General features: G+C 41.1%; 1 protein-coding gene across 2 annotated transcripts; it reads left to right on the top strand.

Moving 5' to 3' along the window:
* The first annotated feature begins 1,190 nt into the window (after positions 1-1,190).
* Positions 1,191-13,398, top strand: elmod3 (ELMO/CED-12 domain containing 3). Of its 2 annotated transcripts, none has more exons than XM_053420820.1 (13): positions 1,191-1,315; positions 3,430-4,222; positions 6,317-6,388; positions 6,475-6,549; positions 6,636-6,705; positions 7,062-7,124; positions 7,243-7,331; positions 7,803-7,926; positions 8,039-8,161; positions 8,362-8,492; positions 8,796-8,872; positions 8,995-9,122; positions 9,523-13,398. In XM_053420820.1, the coding sequence occupies exons 2-13, from the start codon at positions 4,121-4,123 to the stop codon at positions 9,765-9,767; spliced, it is 1,299 nt and encodes a 432-aa protein (XP_053276795.1). In that variant the 5' UTR covers positions 1,191-1,315; positions 3,430-4,120; the 3' UTR covers positions 9,768-13,398. The 2 variants fall into 2 exon arrangements, with proteins under 2 accessions (XP_053276795.1, XP_053276796.1); XM_053420821.1 differs by having other exon boundaries at positions 1,236-1,315; positions 3,437-4,222.
* The last annotated feature ends 4,347 nt before the right edge of the window (positions 13,399-17,745 follow it).

Here is a 17,745-nt window from a genome sequence, read left to right as displayed (position 1 = left end):
ACATTCTAATTGTCTGCACATTTTGGTAAGAATTTGATGTTAAAGCCCTCAAAAAGCCAATTCATTTGCCTGAAAAAAAAAATAATAACAAGGGGGCATTTGGTTTGCAAACAGTAGTCACACAAAACCCATACACATCTTAACAATACATAAAAAGAGCGTTAAACATCCATTAGTTCTTTGTTAATATACTAAAATATATTAAAATGTATTTGTGCCATACACCAGGGCTACAGCTGGTTTAAAAGTCTGACTGCTGAGGGCACAATGATCTTAAAGATGACTGAAAATGAAGCATGACCACACATTACAATAATAAAATTAGAAAAATGGATCCACGATCCCTGATTCGCAATCCACTGTCATATGGTCCATGATCACATTATAGAATAATTAGTGTAATAATTGGTCCATCTGTCTCCCCACATGTGAACTACTTTGTTGTCAGTGATGAGCAAATCATTTCTCCTTCAAATGTCTTGTTTTATTGGATCAACCATCCACAACCCAGAGATATTCAGTTAATCATAGTTTAACATTTTTGAAACTGGTACCTTATCGTTTTTTGGCACTTTTCCAGAGTTTATCGATCAGTTGTTCAATCAGAAATGTTCTGTCAACCAAATTATGACTACTGTTGTAGCTCTTAGATATTACCTATATGAAATCAAATATATACTATAACCAGGATTGCTCAACCCTGGAACGTACCAACTATAAAATACAATTAAAAAAATTTCTAGGACTGCAAAGCAGCACTGAGTGGGTCAGAGCACATGCATTTTGAAGCGTTGCATGCATTTTGCCTTTGCCTGAAAAAAATTATACAAATTGCACCTCCATACTGTTTTGATTGTCTGGTCATGATAAACCTGTTTATCGATTTCTGTGAAGATCGATCAATGTGAATGCGTTCCAGGGGTCTCGGGGGGGGGGGGGGTACTGTAAAGCCAATTTTGGATAAATTAATGTAGAAATAAATTAATACATGAAAACATTTGGGTAAAAACAGAAATACCTTTTTTTTCTCATCGCAAATTGTATGGTTTTATTGATTCATATAGATGTGTTGTCCTTCATACCAGGAAGCGATAAACGATGTCAAAGCTTTGTGAATGGGAGCAGTCAAAAAAGAAAATGTCAGAGAGAGAGAGAGAGAGAGAGAGAGAGAGAGAGAGAGAGAGAGAGAGAAATGACGTAATGAAGCTCCAGTCCGACAGGAAACCACAAGTCCCAGGATGCACTTGCAAATACCGTGGCCACTGGACGGGGGAAGGGAAGCTGAGATTGGAGGGAGAAACAATCAGAAACTGAGGTACTTTTAAATACGCTTCATAAAAACGCGTCAGTCACACAACAGGCGGCCGCACGTCACGTTCAGTGTTGTGTTTAACTCGCGGTTCACGCGAACGCAGATTTATCCGTGTGCTGCGTTTAGGGACTTGACTCCATCCCCGTTACACTTCAGTAGAAGCTACACGGTTAGCCCGTTAGTTAGCCTGACAGCTGGCTATTCTCAGGCTAACCAGGTGAACTACTTAGCTCTAAATGGTATTCGTGCCATTCTCCCTCTCGCTGGCTGTAGGTGTATCGAGGCCGTGCCGTGCGCGCTACATGCGGGTGTTGCATCCTCGGGTCGAGCCGGAGCGAAGCGGCGTCTTTGTGCCTGCGGGGCTGCTAGCATGTTAGCTGCTTCAGATCCTGTTAGCTAGCTGATGTGAGGCTGGAGCTGTCAAAGCAGCGACGTGTGACAGGAGACCGCTGTCATCTCTCTAAACAAAGACTTGCATCTTGTATTATCAGTCTTTTGTCTCCACGCTGTGCATGTTCACTGCTTTACTGTAACATGAGTGCAAGTATGTTAAGTATTTTACCTAAGTGAAAGTAGAAATATCAGATCTAGAAAACTGTTATTTTACTAGTACAATCCGTGCATTGAAGATGTCACTTCGATGAAAGTACCAAGGTAATACAAAATAAAATCTCTCAATGCAGGAAAAACTAACCCTCTGAATCTAGCACACCTGTATTATTGAATTATTATTATTTATGTGTAATCATCATAATTGTTGGAGCTTATTTTTTAAATATTTTCTTCTGTTGGCTGCTTTATTCTATAACAATGCATCAGACTCCATGACTTATGTCTTCATTGGTAAATCTATTTGATAAAAAACTGCATTGTAGTTTATTAGAAGTTAAAAGCAGCAAGGCCTGATGAAAGCAGTGTTGGGACGATAAACCGATCTTCTGCCAGAGAGTGTTCGTCCACGTGAAAGTTGGAAAACATTTGTGTTGTATTGCCACTTTGGTTTACATCAAGTACATTTGGTAAAATAATTCAGACCCAAGGATAATTGCAAAGAGATTATTGCTTGATTTTTCTCTCTGTAAATCATGTTAATTACAAATAAAACACATTAGTCACAATATCTTACTTTGCAAAGTCAACGTATGTGATACATTTCTACAGCTTGATTGTTATTTCATGTTATTTTTGAACCAATATTTTGCTCCTTGCACCACCATCTACAGTGCCTTGCATAAGTATTCACCCCCTTTGGACTTTTCTACATTTTGTCATGGTATAACCACAGATTAAAATTTATTTCATCGTGAGTTTATGTAATGGACCAACACAAAATAGTGCATCATTTGGAAGTGGGGGGAAATATTACATGGATTTCAGTAGCATCATGCTGTGGGGATGCTTCTCTTCAGCAGGTACAGGGAAACTGGTCAGAATAGAGGGAAAGATGGATGGAGCCAAATACAGGGAAATCCTTGAAAAAAATCTGATGCAGTCTGCAAAAGACTTGAGACTGGTGCGGAGGTTCATCTTCCAGCAGGACAATGACCCTAAACATACAGCCAGAGCTACAAAGGAATGGTTTGGATTAAAGAATGTTAATGTCTTAAAATGGCCCAGTCAAAGCCCAGACCTCAATCCAATAGAGAATCTATGGCAAGACTTGAAGATTGCGGTTCACAGACGGTCTCCATCCAATCTGACTGAGCTTCATCTTTTTTGCCAAGAAGAATGGACAAACCTTTCCATCTCTAGATGTGCAAAGCTGGTAGAGACATACCCCAAAAGACTTGCAGCTGTAATTGCAGCGAAAGGGGGTTCTACCAAGTATTGACACAGGGGGGTGAATACTTATGCACAAACAGATGTCAACTTTTTTGTTCTCATTAATGTTCGTGTCACAATAAAATTTATTTTGCACCTCCAAAGTACTATGCATGTTTTGTTGATCAAACGGGAAAAAGTTTATTTAAGTCTATTTGAATTCCAGTTAGTAACAGTACATAATGGGAAAAAGTCCAAGGGGGGTGAATACTTATGCAAGGCACTGTACCATGTAGGTACTATTTGATGTGATTTTTTTTTTTCATTTTGTGTAGTTAATTGTGTTTTTGTTCTAGATTTCAGATATTGAGAACATATGACAGCCCCTTCTCAGGACTCTGGCCATACAAGAACTCTATCCATGACCCACATCTTACTGGACACCTGCAGCTCTTACTTTGGACATGTGCTGCCATTTCATATGAGGCTGAAGACATAACACAGCTTCGGTGCAAGAAACCTAATCTGCACCTGCACTAGTAGCTCTCAGTGCATACTGGATTTATCTTGAGTGCCAAAGTAATGAAGAGTCTAGGACAAGGAGAGCCCAGCCCTGAAAAGCAATGTCATCATCCAGCCTCTGTGCACCTCTGATAGGGCTGAGGAGTGAACCCACCAGCCAAGCAGATCTGTGGGGAAGAGGAAGGAGGAAACTTGTGTATTGATGGATATCCATTTCCTCCCATCAGCTCTTGTAGACGGATACCTGCACATCCCTCTCATTCAAGGTTACAATTTGGAGTAGCTAATCCAACAAGGCTCCCATCAACAACACACAATCACCGCTACCACACAGAAGATGATGTGCACAACGTAGATTTCTGTCCCCACTGACAGTTTGTGAGATCATACTGATGACTGTGGACGTTGAGTTCTCTGTGTGTATAAGTAGAAAACTAGAAAAGCTTAGATACTTGCAGTCACTGCAAAGGTGCCCTACAGAAACCATGGTGGTCCTTGCATCAGCTCCTCAGCGCATCTCAATCCATGACTTCAGAAGTCTGTAGAGGCAACCATCAGGAACACGCCCGCCAGCCAACACACTCGTATGCAATGGAAGAAGACATTGATGTCACATCACATACTGAGGTAACATTATTTTACCTTTTACAATTTAATCTCATTCCATAGCAATATAACAAAATGGAAGTGAGCACTCTCTGACCACTTACCCAAATGTTCCTGCTCTTCACCTCTGTTTAATGTTCTATCACATGTGTTTAAGTTAAGGCTGTAGGTCAACGGTCCCCCCTCCACTTTAGCTGTAATCTCTGGTCAGGCTTATTTGGCATGTTTCCACGGCAGCAGCTGACAGGGCATTTCTCTGATCCACAGCTTGGCTTCCTAGACATAACATTACCTCTTGCTCTCTGGACTCTAGCCTTGTGTATTGCTCTTTTTGTAAGCAGTTGGTACCGAGTAGTACAGACCGGTGACAAATTAAAGGAGAAACCAACATGAAGTGTCTTAGTGAGGTGTTGGGTCAACATGTGCAACCAGAACAGCTTTATAGTACACCTTGGTGCAAATCTCTGACACCACTCTGAACAAGTCTCCCTTAGCTGTTAAATTTGGTTTAGATCTGGTGACTGCAAAGGCCATAGCACATTATTTGCGTCATTTTCATACTCATCAAACCATGCAGTGGCCTCTCGTGCCCTATGGAAGAGACCAATCCCACCAAGATAGCATCTGTTTCGTCAATGGATAAAGGTGTCCACTCAACAGCAGAGTATTTAGCAGTTATGCTTCCCTCTAAGGGGACAAGTGAACTCAATTCATGAAAGTAAAATCCCCCCCACAGCTTAACAGAACTGCTGCATCCCCTCAGTTCATGGGCCAGGCATTCAGGCCTTTAGAGCTTCTTGCAGGGTCTTTAAAAGGTTAAAACTCAATAATTCACGGCCTTAAATATATCTTAAATATTAAATATTAAACAATAGGTCTTAAATACATTTAGATAAGTCTTAATTATGTTAACGTTCATTTAATGCTACCTCTATCATGCTGTAAAACTAGCTGTTATTCAGAGAACGGTTTTGCCTGCAAAGCTTTTTATGTTTCTGTGATTTCATTCTTTCTCAGTGATGGAAATATTAGCACCTTGTAATAAAACTACAAACAAAACTAATGTGAAACCGAATATATCTCAAAACACTGGCCTTAGCTGTGGAAAATAATATGGAGACCTTCTGTCTTTGCCTGTAGTTTGTTAGATAACATGTTGTTTCAAGGGGTAGTCTCTACCCAACTACTTCAAATTATCTTCAGTTATGGTTAAATGGAAGTTATTCTAGAACTCTAAATATTCCTTTGTGTTTGTTGTACCTGACATTGGTCTTAAAGTTCATCCCTTATCATCTTAAAACCTCTTTTATTTTATCTTAGTGAAACCTGCCGAAACCCTGCTCTTAGTGTAAGCCACACAAGCACGCACCCACTTGTGGAGATCATGGAGAAGGATGACTCATCCGACCAAATCACCTTTCTCCACATCTCTGTAGACCAGTGCCTCTGGTTTTTGCACCACTGAGCGCTCATGTGTGATCATCTTTGTAATGAGAGGTTTTTTCACTGCAGTTCTACCATAGGATGTCTCTCTGTATAACTGGCAACGTTCTGTTCCTGCTGATCTGATCACTTCCTGCATTGACATTCACCCGAGGAAGAGATGCTCATCTGTTTTTACTTACATGTCTCTCATATGCACAAGCAACACAGTCATCAAATGTGAGCAGTGTCTACCACAATTTCCGAACCTATCTACTGACGTCTGTGTCCCATAGATCTAAATGCAGATGTCAATTAAGTCAGTGCTCTTACTGAAACATTGGCCTGTTGAGCATCTTTGTTACTGAAACTCCTGCCAACAATGCATCTCCTTTCAAAGTCTTTTGAAGTATTTTTCCAATCTGAAATTAATCTATTAGATAAGAATGTCCACACTACCATGCAGTGCACCAGTATAGAAGCATCTGAATGTACTATATTTCTCCACTAACTTAATCAGGTCTAATTGTCACCTGTCTATCTGTACTCTGCTTTGATTAATCAAATTCCAAAGTTTAAAAAGAAGCGTAAGATGGGGTGCACTGTGCAGATTACCTGTTTTAAACGGAGTACAAGCTGAACTATTTTTACATTGTGTACATGTCTGATGCATCTGCTCCCTGTGGCTGCTAGGGTCTGAATGGTTTGTCCTGTGAATGTAAACCATTCGAGGAGATCACCAATGGACACTCCAATCATAAGCCTGTGAGTACAGCTAAAATCACCTCATTGTTCCCTCTATCAATTTTTTTCTTTTTCATTCACCTTAACTTACCTTTTTGACTTGACAGGTCATGAATGGACTGATTATTGGTCATAATGTCAAAGACCACACAAACGGCAGCGCACCACTCAGATCCCTGCCGGTAATTTTCATTTCATTCTTAGTCTTTCACTTAAACCAACACGGCCCTCCTCATGCAAGGTGACTCATTTTGTGATTATTGTGCAGATTTCAGCACTGAAGCAGAATGGTCTACTGCAGACCCTGGCGGCTGGAGAGGACCAGCCTAATCCCACAGGTAACACGCATACTCTCACACAGCCTCTCTTTAGTCTCGCATCCTCTTCCCACAGGAATTTGTGAGTGTATCCTAGATACCAGGCAGCTGTGGCAACTAAAGCCTCCCTCAGGATTGAAGGTTGTCGGCTCAGAGGAAGAATAGAGTCTCACTGGTTCCCTGAATTATGAAGGTCTTGGAGAGGAAGGATTTCTGTCTGAGAATGAACTGGGTGTCAGCCATTGGTCTATAGCTCAATATCTAAGTAGATGCTCATCCTCTTTCAGTGTTGTAGCTGGTGAAATGAGTGTGTGTGTGTGTAGAAGACATGTGAATCTATTGAATTTGTTTTCTCACCTTAGTGATTCTCTCAACAGAGGAAAATGTGGAGTTGGAAAAGGCCAGAGAGGAGTGGGAGGCTCTGGAGAACGTTCAACCAGGTCAGGTGCATCTCGCTGTTTCCCCTGTAGGCATCGAAATGAACAGATGACCTTGTTGGTTTTGTTTTGTCTGTGATCTGATGATCTGAAAGAATAACTCAATGTAATATTCCCTCAGCTCTCACTGAGGACTCAAACCCGACCCCGCTCATCTCCTTCAATGAAGCCTTGCAGTACTTCCAGACAACTGACCTTGGGGACTTGCTTGTAAGAAATGCTTCATACCTTAAATTAAAAGATGATAACTGTTAGTATAATAACGTCAAGTCTCAAATGATATCAGAGAAAGTGATGGTGGACATTTCCATTATTTGTATCTGTGAAACAACTTTTTTGTGTTAAAGCTTCCTGGGGATGGTAAGGGAACAGCTGCAAGCATTTTATTGTGAAGCAGGTGGAGGAAGTGGAGTTTGCATAACAAATTCAAAGCAAATCAGAACCAAATTTGAATGAAATAAACACTTGGGTTTGTTTATGTGTAATGAATGCAGTGAGAGAGAGAAATGTCCTCTATCACTTGTAGCTTCTAACAGTAGGAGACACCCTCAGATAGATCAATAAACTGTACATTCATCTATTTAATTAGTTGTGGATTTGCTTAAGAATTGCCCTGATAGCCATCTAGTGAACTGTAATTTTAAAGCGGTTATGTATTTTTGCTGTTTGTTCCATCTATAGAAGAACATCCAGCCAACCATTCGCAGGGCAGGTCTGGCTGCTATCACTCACTTCCTCTTTGGACCTCCACGACTGCACCGGGAACTCCTGGAGGAGCGAGATCTGGTCTTTGCCATCGCACAATGTGAGTGTGTGTTCGCAGGACCTGTAATAGTCATGCCACATATCAAACTAACAAGTTTATTTACCAAACCACTGATTTTTGCTTTTGCATATTTATGTGTGTGTTTCTCTAGGCCATGTGGACAACAGCCAAACAGTCCATATGCGTGTCCTGCAGAGCATTTATAAGAGGCTGATTGGTAGCAGGCTGGACTGTCCTCGCTATGGGGCACACTGGGAAAACATTGGCTTTCAGGGTGAGACTATGTACCCTCCTTCACTATAAATACAGTACATCAGGTCTGTGGGTGGTCATGTAAAATGGTAGGTCTTAGGTAGTAATTGTTATTAGGAAAGGATCTGTATGTAGAATTACTTGCAGTTCACAACACCAAACAAGGACAAATTCAAACAAATGGTTGTTGTATCATCTGTCTTGGTGTCTCTGTATGTGCAGGTACAGACCCGGCCACTGACCTACGTGGCACCGGTTTCCTGGGACTGATGCACACTCTTTACTTTGTGATGGACCCAGAGACTCTGCCTCTGGCTCGAGACATCTACAAGTTATCACAGCACCCTACACAGGTATCGCAAGATCATAAAGACACTCCTGTAAGGCAGTTCGTTCATGCCAGAGTCTGCCATTGTGTGCATGCTTGAATGTGTTGTATTAAATGAAGATTAGTTTAACTTTGGGCAACTGATTCAGGCATACTATTTCACTAATAAAGTCCTCTCATTCGTTAGGCATGCTGCTTTGTTGCTGACCCTGACCTTTGTTCTCCCTGCAGAGAAAACTGGCGCCAAAACCAGACATGACTTTCTCCTGTGACCTTTGTATGTAGTCTCTGTGGACCTAAGTTCCCTTGTGTATTTCCTCTACTTCAGAACTTTCCATTTAGTGTGATGTCAATCAACATGACCCGCATTGCTCTACAAGTACTCAGAGAGGAGGCCTTGTCCAAGTGAGTCACCGCTCCCCAGCTATTGTTTTACCACATCTTCTGAAGTGTGTTTCTGGTTTACCGTGTAGTTTCAATCTGAATCTCTTCCCCTAAAAGCTCCGCTCTGTGTTTGGTTAAAACAGGGAGTGCAATCGACGTCAGCAGGTGGTTGGTGTACTGAATGAGTTCTACGTTGCCACGTACCTGCACCTGTACCAACTGTGGAAGACCCAACAGAAGACTATTGCTGACTCTGGCTTTGTACTAAAAGGTAGAGGAAATGGCAGATTGTTTCAACTATGAGTAAGCACACATAAATCTATAAACAAACTGTGGAAAGTCTATTGTGAGTCACACAATGGCGAAGGGGCCATTGTCTTTACCAACTGTATCTGTAATCAGGCTATGAACTTACATATGAAGTTGTAGACGGAAGCTGGCTAGCTTCTCATCAAGCGGGAAAACTGTAAAACTAATAGCCTGGCCCAGTAGCCATCTCTAACTCAAGAAAGTGAATGGAGATTTATATTTTCCAGTAAATGCTTCTATTTCCAATCCCTTCTTTAAAACATGAGTCACATTGATATGCATTGAACTCTGAGAAATGCAGCTAAACACAGATTGCCATCCCGGCAGGAGTCCCACAGTTTCTGTGTTTTCTAACCCTTTAGAAGTGGAGCTGTTTGCCAAAAAGAATCCCAAGCAGATGCTACGCCGACTAGAGGTCTTCCTGAAAGAGAGGCAGGCAGTTGGAATCCCCCGCGGGACGTCGTCAGACCCTCAGGCCCAACAGCCTTCTCCCAGCCTGGGGGAACGAGGGGCCAGAGCCGCGGCGGGAAGCAAGGGAAAGGAGATGCACTTCACAGGAGTGTGTGATCTACCACCAGACATGGAGGGAGAGGCCAGACTCATCTAAGCTTGACTTTGTGTGAATGTGCGTGTGTGAGCAATCCTGCGTGTGGGTATATCTATTAGTGTAATTGCGAGTGGCTTACTCAGAGAGCTAAGAGAACCCCACCAGACCCTGATCTAGGCCCTGCTATCTGAACCTTTTTCAAACACTTCCACTCTTTCCCTTGCTGCTGGGGTGTTGCACTTTGATCAGATTATGCTTTGGGGGGGGGGGGGGGTCTTTCAGAGTTATATTTGTTTTTTTATTAATTTATATTTTTTAAACAGAGAACAGTTGAATATAAAGAGCTTAAAAAGGTCAGAAACACAATGTGTCACAAAAACAACAAGAAGTGAATATTTGCACTTTTCTGTGGATTTTAGCCAAATTCTCGTGGTGAAACTCAACCTGCCTTGAAGTCCAAAACAAGGATCTCTCAGTCAGGTTATGTTGGCAGTACAGAGGCTGGGACAAGGCAACAAGTGGCCTTTTTGAAAGGCTTAGCTGTCTGTCCTACTCCAAGATACCGCTCCGTCACATGAGCATGCTAACGGGCCGTAATGCAACAGAGAGCAGTGTTGTTTGGCATTTTGTTGCGTGCCCTGTTAACTAAACTAAGATAAAGATATGTATCAGGTTTAAGCCCTTCGATAGAGCAAACACAAGCAAGTTTTCGCTCAGCATGAGTCGGGGAGCGGCAGGTAGCTAACCCAGAGATGTTGCAGAAGCTTTGGTGCAGGTAACAGAAACTGCAGGTTTAAGCTTTTCTCAAAAATCGTACACAGTAGGCGTTGAATGCAGCTTGCTTTGAAGGTCTAATCACTTTGCATTCTCTACCAGTGTGAATGAGATAAACATGATATGAAAGATACACAAGAAAGAATGCTCAGTCCAGATGTGTGGTGGTATAGCCAGTTGTTGGTGTGCTCATTGTGTCTGTTGCTAGAGGCGTGATAGACTAGGTCCAGAGCTCCCACTTAATATGGGGGAATATATTTTAAATAATTTAAGAAAATAACTATTCTTGTCCTTTCTGAAGGGACAGCTGTCGTAATGTCACCATTATACAGTTCTACTTCAGATTTTTGTTATGAAACTGATGGCTGAGTGTCCGTGTGAAGGGTTTTTAACAATGTTAAATTCCAGCAGGACATCTGAAAGTCTTCTGACTAAAATCTTGGTTGAAGCCAAGGAGACACTTCATAACAGAGTCAGTGTGCTTGGCTTGTTCCCAGCTGAAGTCAAAGGTCTGGTATGAGCTTTCTCTACATTCCGTTACAAAGCATGTGATTGTAATTTTTTTGACCAGTTTAATAAAAGTTTATTTGTGTGTATGAGTGTGCGTGCGTGTGTGTGTGTGTGTGGTGTCAGATGGATGAGCTGATATTGATGAAGGGTTCCTCTCTAAGGAGATGTATGGTACAGTATGCAATCCCAGCTCTTACTCAATGATAATCAAAACGATAGTGCTGTGTGACGATAGAAATCGTTCCTAACTTCAGGGTTTGTGTGTATGATGTGTGTGTGTGTGTTGTATGACAGGAACTGACTACAAATGGGGTGCTTTCCGCTGCACACAATAAGCCAGCTTTACTAAGTACTTGATCCATCCAGCTGCAAAGACGGTCCTTTGTTTCATTTTTGAAAAATGGTACATAGCATTGCTGAAGAAACATTGTTAACACATTCATTGGTTTGCTTTAAAGAAACCAAAACAGATGTTGTTCTCTGGACACAGCTGGTCTCAGTGGCTCTTTGGCCGAGAACGGATCGAGCTCCTCTGCAAAGCTGGTCACTGCTGTGTGCTGAAGTGAAACCTCCTCCCATCATCGTAGTCTCAATCTGTAGCATGTTCAGGTAGCACTAGTACTGTAGCATACTATAGCCTCCTCCTCTTCGTAAAAAGCTTGTTGATGTCATGTCTCAGTTACAGTCTGTAGTGTCAGTGAGTGCGCAAACTGTTACTACTATAGCACATTCATTTAATCTTTTCATGAAGCCTCCTCCAGTAGACACTTGTTTAGGTGGCACAGTGTATGTTCTGCAGAGATGTGGGATAGGCCTGACCTTGTCTTCTAAGAAGGTGACAGTAAAAAAAAAAAAAACGGTGCCTACATCCAGCGGAGCCGTGCGGGGTAGAATGCTCGTCTGTCCTTTTTTTTGTTTTTTTCTTTCATTTGAGCCATCGTGCCACAGTAGACCTCCTCCATTCATGTAACGCAGTTAACCGAGTTGTCGTGACCCCTTAAAACATGCAGGCCTAATGGATATATACATAAAAAAAACACAGGCATGTACATTTTCAATGTCAACATCTACTCCGATAATCGTTCTTTGCCATCGCCGACATTTAACTTCGAAAAACGAGCTGATGTACTTTTGCCAATTGTTTGCAAGTGTTTTGATTGATCAGGAAAATTTGCACTGTTGTAGATCTTTGATAGTATGTGTGACGTATGCAAGAGAGAACGGGCCATCTTCAATAGCCATAATGTTCGTTATCATCACCCGCCTCATGGAACGGATTTCCCTCCTCGCTCTAAAAAGTTGCACCACAGATACGATCTTGCGTTAAGTTTTATTAAATTTTGAACTGAGGAGCAGTACAGTGTATGTAAATCAGGAAGTTTGTATATAGAGAATTAATGATTGTAACTGTATGATTGTCTGTAGGGCATTATACTAAAACACATTGCTTACCTCAAGACTTGAGACAAATCTCTCCTTTCTCTCTTCTGACGTTTTTTTGGCCGCCCAGTCCGACACTTCTCTTTTTACGTTCCCTCGTACGCAGGCCTTCGCTCATACCAATTGGATATTTTATATAATGTATATTCAGCACCCGAAGCACTACATGATAACAAACTAACACAAAAGCTGGTCAATGTTACGTGTATTCTATTTAGAGACACATTTATAGACACTATATAGGCCCACACATGCAGATATGAAATCCTTTTTGAAAACGACCTATAATTGGCTGATGTTTGCCATGTTGAAATAAGCTGAGTTCTCTTGTGGCTTCAGTGATAGTAAAGTATACTTTTGCTGTTTTTAAGTGTTGGGTGTCAGGAAAACACTGATGAGCAATCTGTCTTTACAGCTACAGTCACAAACATACTTCAATATATAAATAGGCTTGATTAGCAGTCATAATACTGTGTATGCTTCGACCTTGGTATATATTCAGTATCCAAAACCAGGCCTGATTTATCCTCATGTTACCAAAAATTATATTTTCAGCAGTCGGAATTACTCATATTATTATGCATTGATCATCTTTTGGAATCTCCTCAGTTGTGAAACCAGAAGCAAGAGAAAGAAAAAAATCTAACAAAAAAAGAATATATATATATATATATATATATATAAACGGGTTCTTGCAGGATGTCGGATGCTCTGAGAGGTATGGTCTGAAGTTCTGCTTCCTACAGCAGCAACTCAGCAAATACAATCACTTATCTCAATATCCTGTGCTTTATATGAAGGTGTTTTACTGTTGCCGTTGTCGTCATGTCCCTCAGAGCATTTTATGACTGTACCTTGATTGTAGAAGCCCTATTTTATACTGAGAGTTATTTCAGAATACAGTATGTGCTGTTGTACATTAAATGTATTGTATGGAGAAAGCTAAATAAATGCTGTTAAAAAACGATATAGTTCTCTGTGAAATCTGAATCCTCCTTGACTTTCTGTTGAATCTAAACGATTGTACTGGCTTGTGCTTAACTCCATATAAAGTTCACTATGCATTCTACATTGTTGTTGTATACATATATGCATTTCCATTTGATAGACTTTTTTCCCAATTAGTATACAAAAAAATCGATGTACTTGACTTTAAAAAAAAATACATATAAGAATTTTCAATTAATTATTAAAGAGATCAAACTGTTGTCTTTAATAGTTAATAGCAATTTTTTCCTATTTATCCATTTTAGTTTTGTAGAATCATATTATTTTGGTCAACAATTGAATGATTTACTTTTTGCAAGGAGTATTTTTAAAAGAGTCAGCACCTTCCTTTTGTGAAATATAGTGTGTAGTATTGTGCTGTACATCAAAATTTGTCAGCATTTGAGTCAAAGGTTAAGGTCAAAGTCAATAAAAAAAACTTCTATTAATGACAGAGGTGAAGGGATTATCTGAAGCTTGATATAAGTGGCTTGTAAAGAATTTGCAATGAAGGTAAATGGAGTTATTGCTGGATCCTACAGGAATATAGACCCGACCATAAGCTTTTATAGATAAAAAAATATTAATGATCATAAGTCAAATCTTGACATTACTATATAGCCAGAAAGATTGCAACTAGGAAGATACACAATCTACAGTTAATTTAGATTAACCAATCATTAGTCATCATATTATATAAATGACATCTTGATGATGTCATTATGAAATGTTATTATTACAATATGAATTATTAAACAGTTTGATTGGGGTCCTTACAGTGCACACAGAGTATATGCATTGCCCCTCTGATGCTTTTCATCTGGATTGTTTTTAGTGAGATCCAGCATCTCTCTACTTTAGCCACTAGAGTGCGCACTTTGTGCACATATACAGTGCCTTGCATAAGTATTCACCCCCTTTGGACTTTTCAACATTTTGTCATGGTATAACCACAGATTAAAATTTATTTCATCGTGAGTTTATGTAATGGACCAACACAAAATAGTGCATCATTTGGAAGTGGGGGGAAAAATTACATGGATTTCACAATTATTTACAAATAAAAATCTGAAAAGTGTTGAGTGCATATGTATTCACCCCCTTTACTGTGAAACCCCTAACAAAGATCTGGTGCGACCAATTGCATTCACAAGTCACATTTGCAAGTCACATAATTAGTAAATAGGGTCCACCTGTCTGCAATTTAATCTCAGTATAAATACACCTGTTCTGTGACGGACTCAGAGTTTGTTGGAGATCATTACTGAACAAACAGCATCATGAAGACCAAGGAGCTCACCAAACAGGTCAGGGATAAAGTTGTGGAGAAATATGAAGCAGGGTTAGGTTATAAAAAAATATCCAGAGCTTTGAACATCTCTCTGAGCACCATAAAACCCATCATAAGAAAATGGAAAGAATATGGCACAACCGCAAACCTACCAAGAGGAGGCCGTCCACCCAAACTGAAGAGTCGGACAAGGAGAAAATTAATCAGAGAAGCAACCAGGAGGCCCATGGTTACTCTGGAGGAGTTGCAGAGATCCACAGCTGAGGTGGGAGAATCTGTCCACAGGACAACTATTAGTCGTCTACTCCACAAATCTGGCCTTTATGGAAGAGTGGCAAGAAGAAAGCCATTGTTGAAAGGGATCCATAAAAAATCCCGTTTGGAGTTTGCCAGAAGCCATGTGGGAGACACAGCAAACATGTGGAAGAAGGTGCTCTGGTCAGATGAGACCAAAATTGAACTTTTTGGCCTCAATGCAAAACGCTATGTGTGGCGAAAACCCAACACTGCCCATCACCCTGAGCACACCATCCCAACAGTGAAACATGGTGGTGGTAGCATCATGCTGTGGGGATGCTTCTCTTCAGCAGGTACAGGGAAACTGGTCAGAATAGAGGGAAAGATGGATGGAGCCAAATACAGGGAAATCCTTGAAGAAAATCTGATGCAGTCTGCAAAAGACTTGAGACTGGGGCGGAGGTTCATCTTCCAGCAGGACAATGACCCTAAACATACAGCAAGAGCTACAAAGGAATGGTTTGGATTAAAGAATGTTAATGTCTTAAAATGGCCCAGTCAAAGCCCAGACCTCAATCCAATAGAAAATCTATGGCAAGACTTGAAGATTGCGGTTCACAGACGGTCTCCATCCAATCTGACTGAGCTTCATCTTTTTTGCCAAGAAGAATGGACAAACCTTTCCATCTCTAGATGTGCAAAGCTGGTAGAGACATACCCCAAAAGACTTGCAGCTGTAATTGCAGCGAAAGGGGGTTCTACCAAGTATTGACACAGGGGGGTGAATACTTATGCACCCAACAGATGTCAACTTTTTTGTTCTCATTATTGTTTGTGTCACAATAACATTTATTTTGCACCTCCAAAGTACTATGCATGTTTTGTTGATCAAACGGGAAAAAGTTTATTTAAGTCTATTTGAATTCCAGTTAGTAACAGTACATAATGGGAAAAAGTCCAAGGGGGGTGAATACTTATGCAAGGCACTGTAGATCACAACTCAGTGGATCAGGGCTGTGAGCAAACATATTGTACAGGTGCTTAATTCACATAGAGTTTATGTATTGTTGTCATGCAAATTACTAAACGAATAATCCGTCAACTCTTGTCTATTCAGCAAAAGCTCAAGTTTGATTTACATATCACAGCACGCGTCCCAACTATTTACCATTGCTCTCCGTGCTGCTTCAGCTAACTGCCATGAAATATAAACCTAATCCTTAGTCAATCTTGCTTTGGTTGTTTATTTAGAAGTGAACCTCACGAGTTCCTGTCGTGCAGCGTCTCCAGGATGTAGCAAGAATACTGGCAGGCTGTGCACACACTGTTTAAACTGTTCTCAGTCTGTGCCTCATCTTTCATCGGGAAAACAAATCACTGAAATGTCACACAAACAAAGTTATAGTACAAACCCTTCCCAGAACAGAGTAGAGTTATTTGATCTGACGAAGGGGATTTTTGGTCGTAGGTCAAATAACCTTGGGATGCCTCCAAAGGAATCTTGATGCTGCATGTTTCTACATCTGCGATTAATCAGACCCGTGGCTCCAGACCCACAGAGCCAGATGACTGGGCTGTGGTGGACCTGCTGAATCACTGCACACACAGGATGGAACAAATATTTCAGCTAACTTTTTATCAACGATCTGAGATGAAATCCCTGTTCCAAAAGCAGTTTTTCATTGCTGCTTATTGTTTGTAGTACAGTCCGTTCTTGCATCAGGGTTTTTTCACCGTGCACGTGCGGTTCAGAGCACAAAGTGGTCACTCAGGAGCCCTTCAGAGGGTTCATGTAAAACTCAGAAGTGAGTCAGGCCTCAGATATCCACACTGGACTGCTGTAGCGTCTGGGTGCTCAGAGAGAATGAAGAGAAACGAGCAAGATGGAGCTTTTATAAATCTGTCTCCATTTGTGCCTAGTGAGCCTGCTGGATTACAGCATTTTTCTCTCCCTCTTACTCTCGCCTTCCCTCCCCCAACTCTCTTCCCCCCTCTCTCTCTCTCTCTCTCTCTCTCTCTGATGTCATTGTTGCCTGCTCAGTAGATGCTGACGCTCAGCTCAAGGCTGCTCTCTCAGGCTCAACTTAATGATGCTGGCTGCTTTTGCTGACCAATAGGAATATACAGATAGGAATAAAAAAGTGATGTCAGGTTCATTACAACCCACGTCTATAAATTGTCCGTGATTTGTGTTTGGCTGTATTGCTGTTAAACTGTTTGTGTGTGTGTGTGTGTGTGTGTGTGTGTGTGTGTGTGTGTGTGGAGGCCTGTTGTACTCAGGGTCACTGACCCTCTTCTCTCTGTCATCCATCGATCATCCGTGGTGTCTCTTTTCTGGATTTGCTGACGGACAAAATATGCAGAATCGTCTTGGAAGAAAAAGTCACCAGTGCTCGCTCTGATGTGATTTACAGTGATGTGATGAACAGTAATTATCTGAGTGACATGGGAGGACGGGAGCTTTATCCATGTTTCCTTAAGGAGGCACTTATCTACTTATGAATGTATTATTACCAAAAATCGATTAGAAGTCAAAGTAACAACAGAAAGGCCACTTTCAGCGGTATCGAGATCCTGCCGATGCATGCACTCGACCAATCGTGAGTCAGTCTCAGCTGTCAATCACATCCAACGAATTAAAGCCAAACTTTTCAAAACAAGCACTTGAACATACATCAGTGGGATGAGATCTATAAATTGCACACACCATCTTTGAGAAAGGGTATTTCGCGTGTACTTTGATGTTTTAGTTTGGTCTGTGTCCCGTTCTCTAACATGGAGGAGGCAGTCAACCACTAG

This window comes from Pleuronectes platessa, chromosome 4 (genome assembly GCF_947347685.1).
Source record: "Pleuronectes platessa chromosome 4, fPlePla1.1, whole genome shotgun sequence".
Lineage (NCBI taxonomy): Eukaryota > Metazoa > Chordata > Actinopteri > Pleuronectiformes > Pleuronectidae > Pleuronectes > Pleuronectes platessa.
Note: the sequence above shows the minus strand (reverse complement) of the source record. Positions and strands in the feature narration are given on the sequence as shown.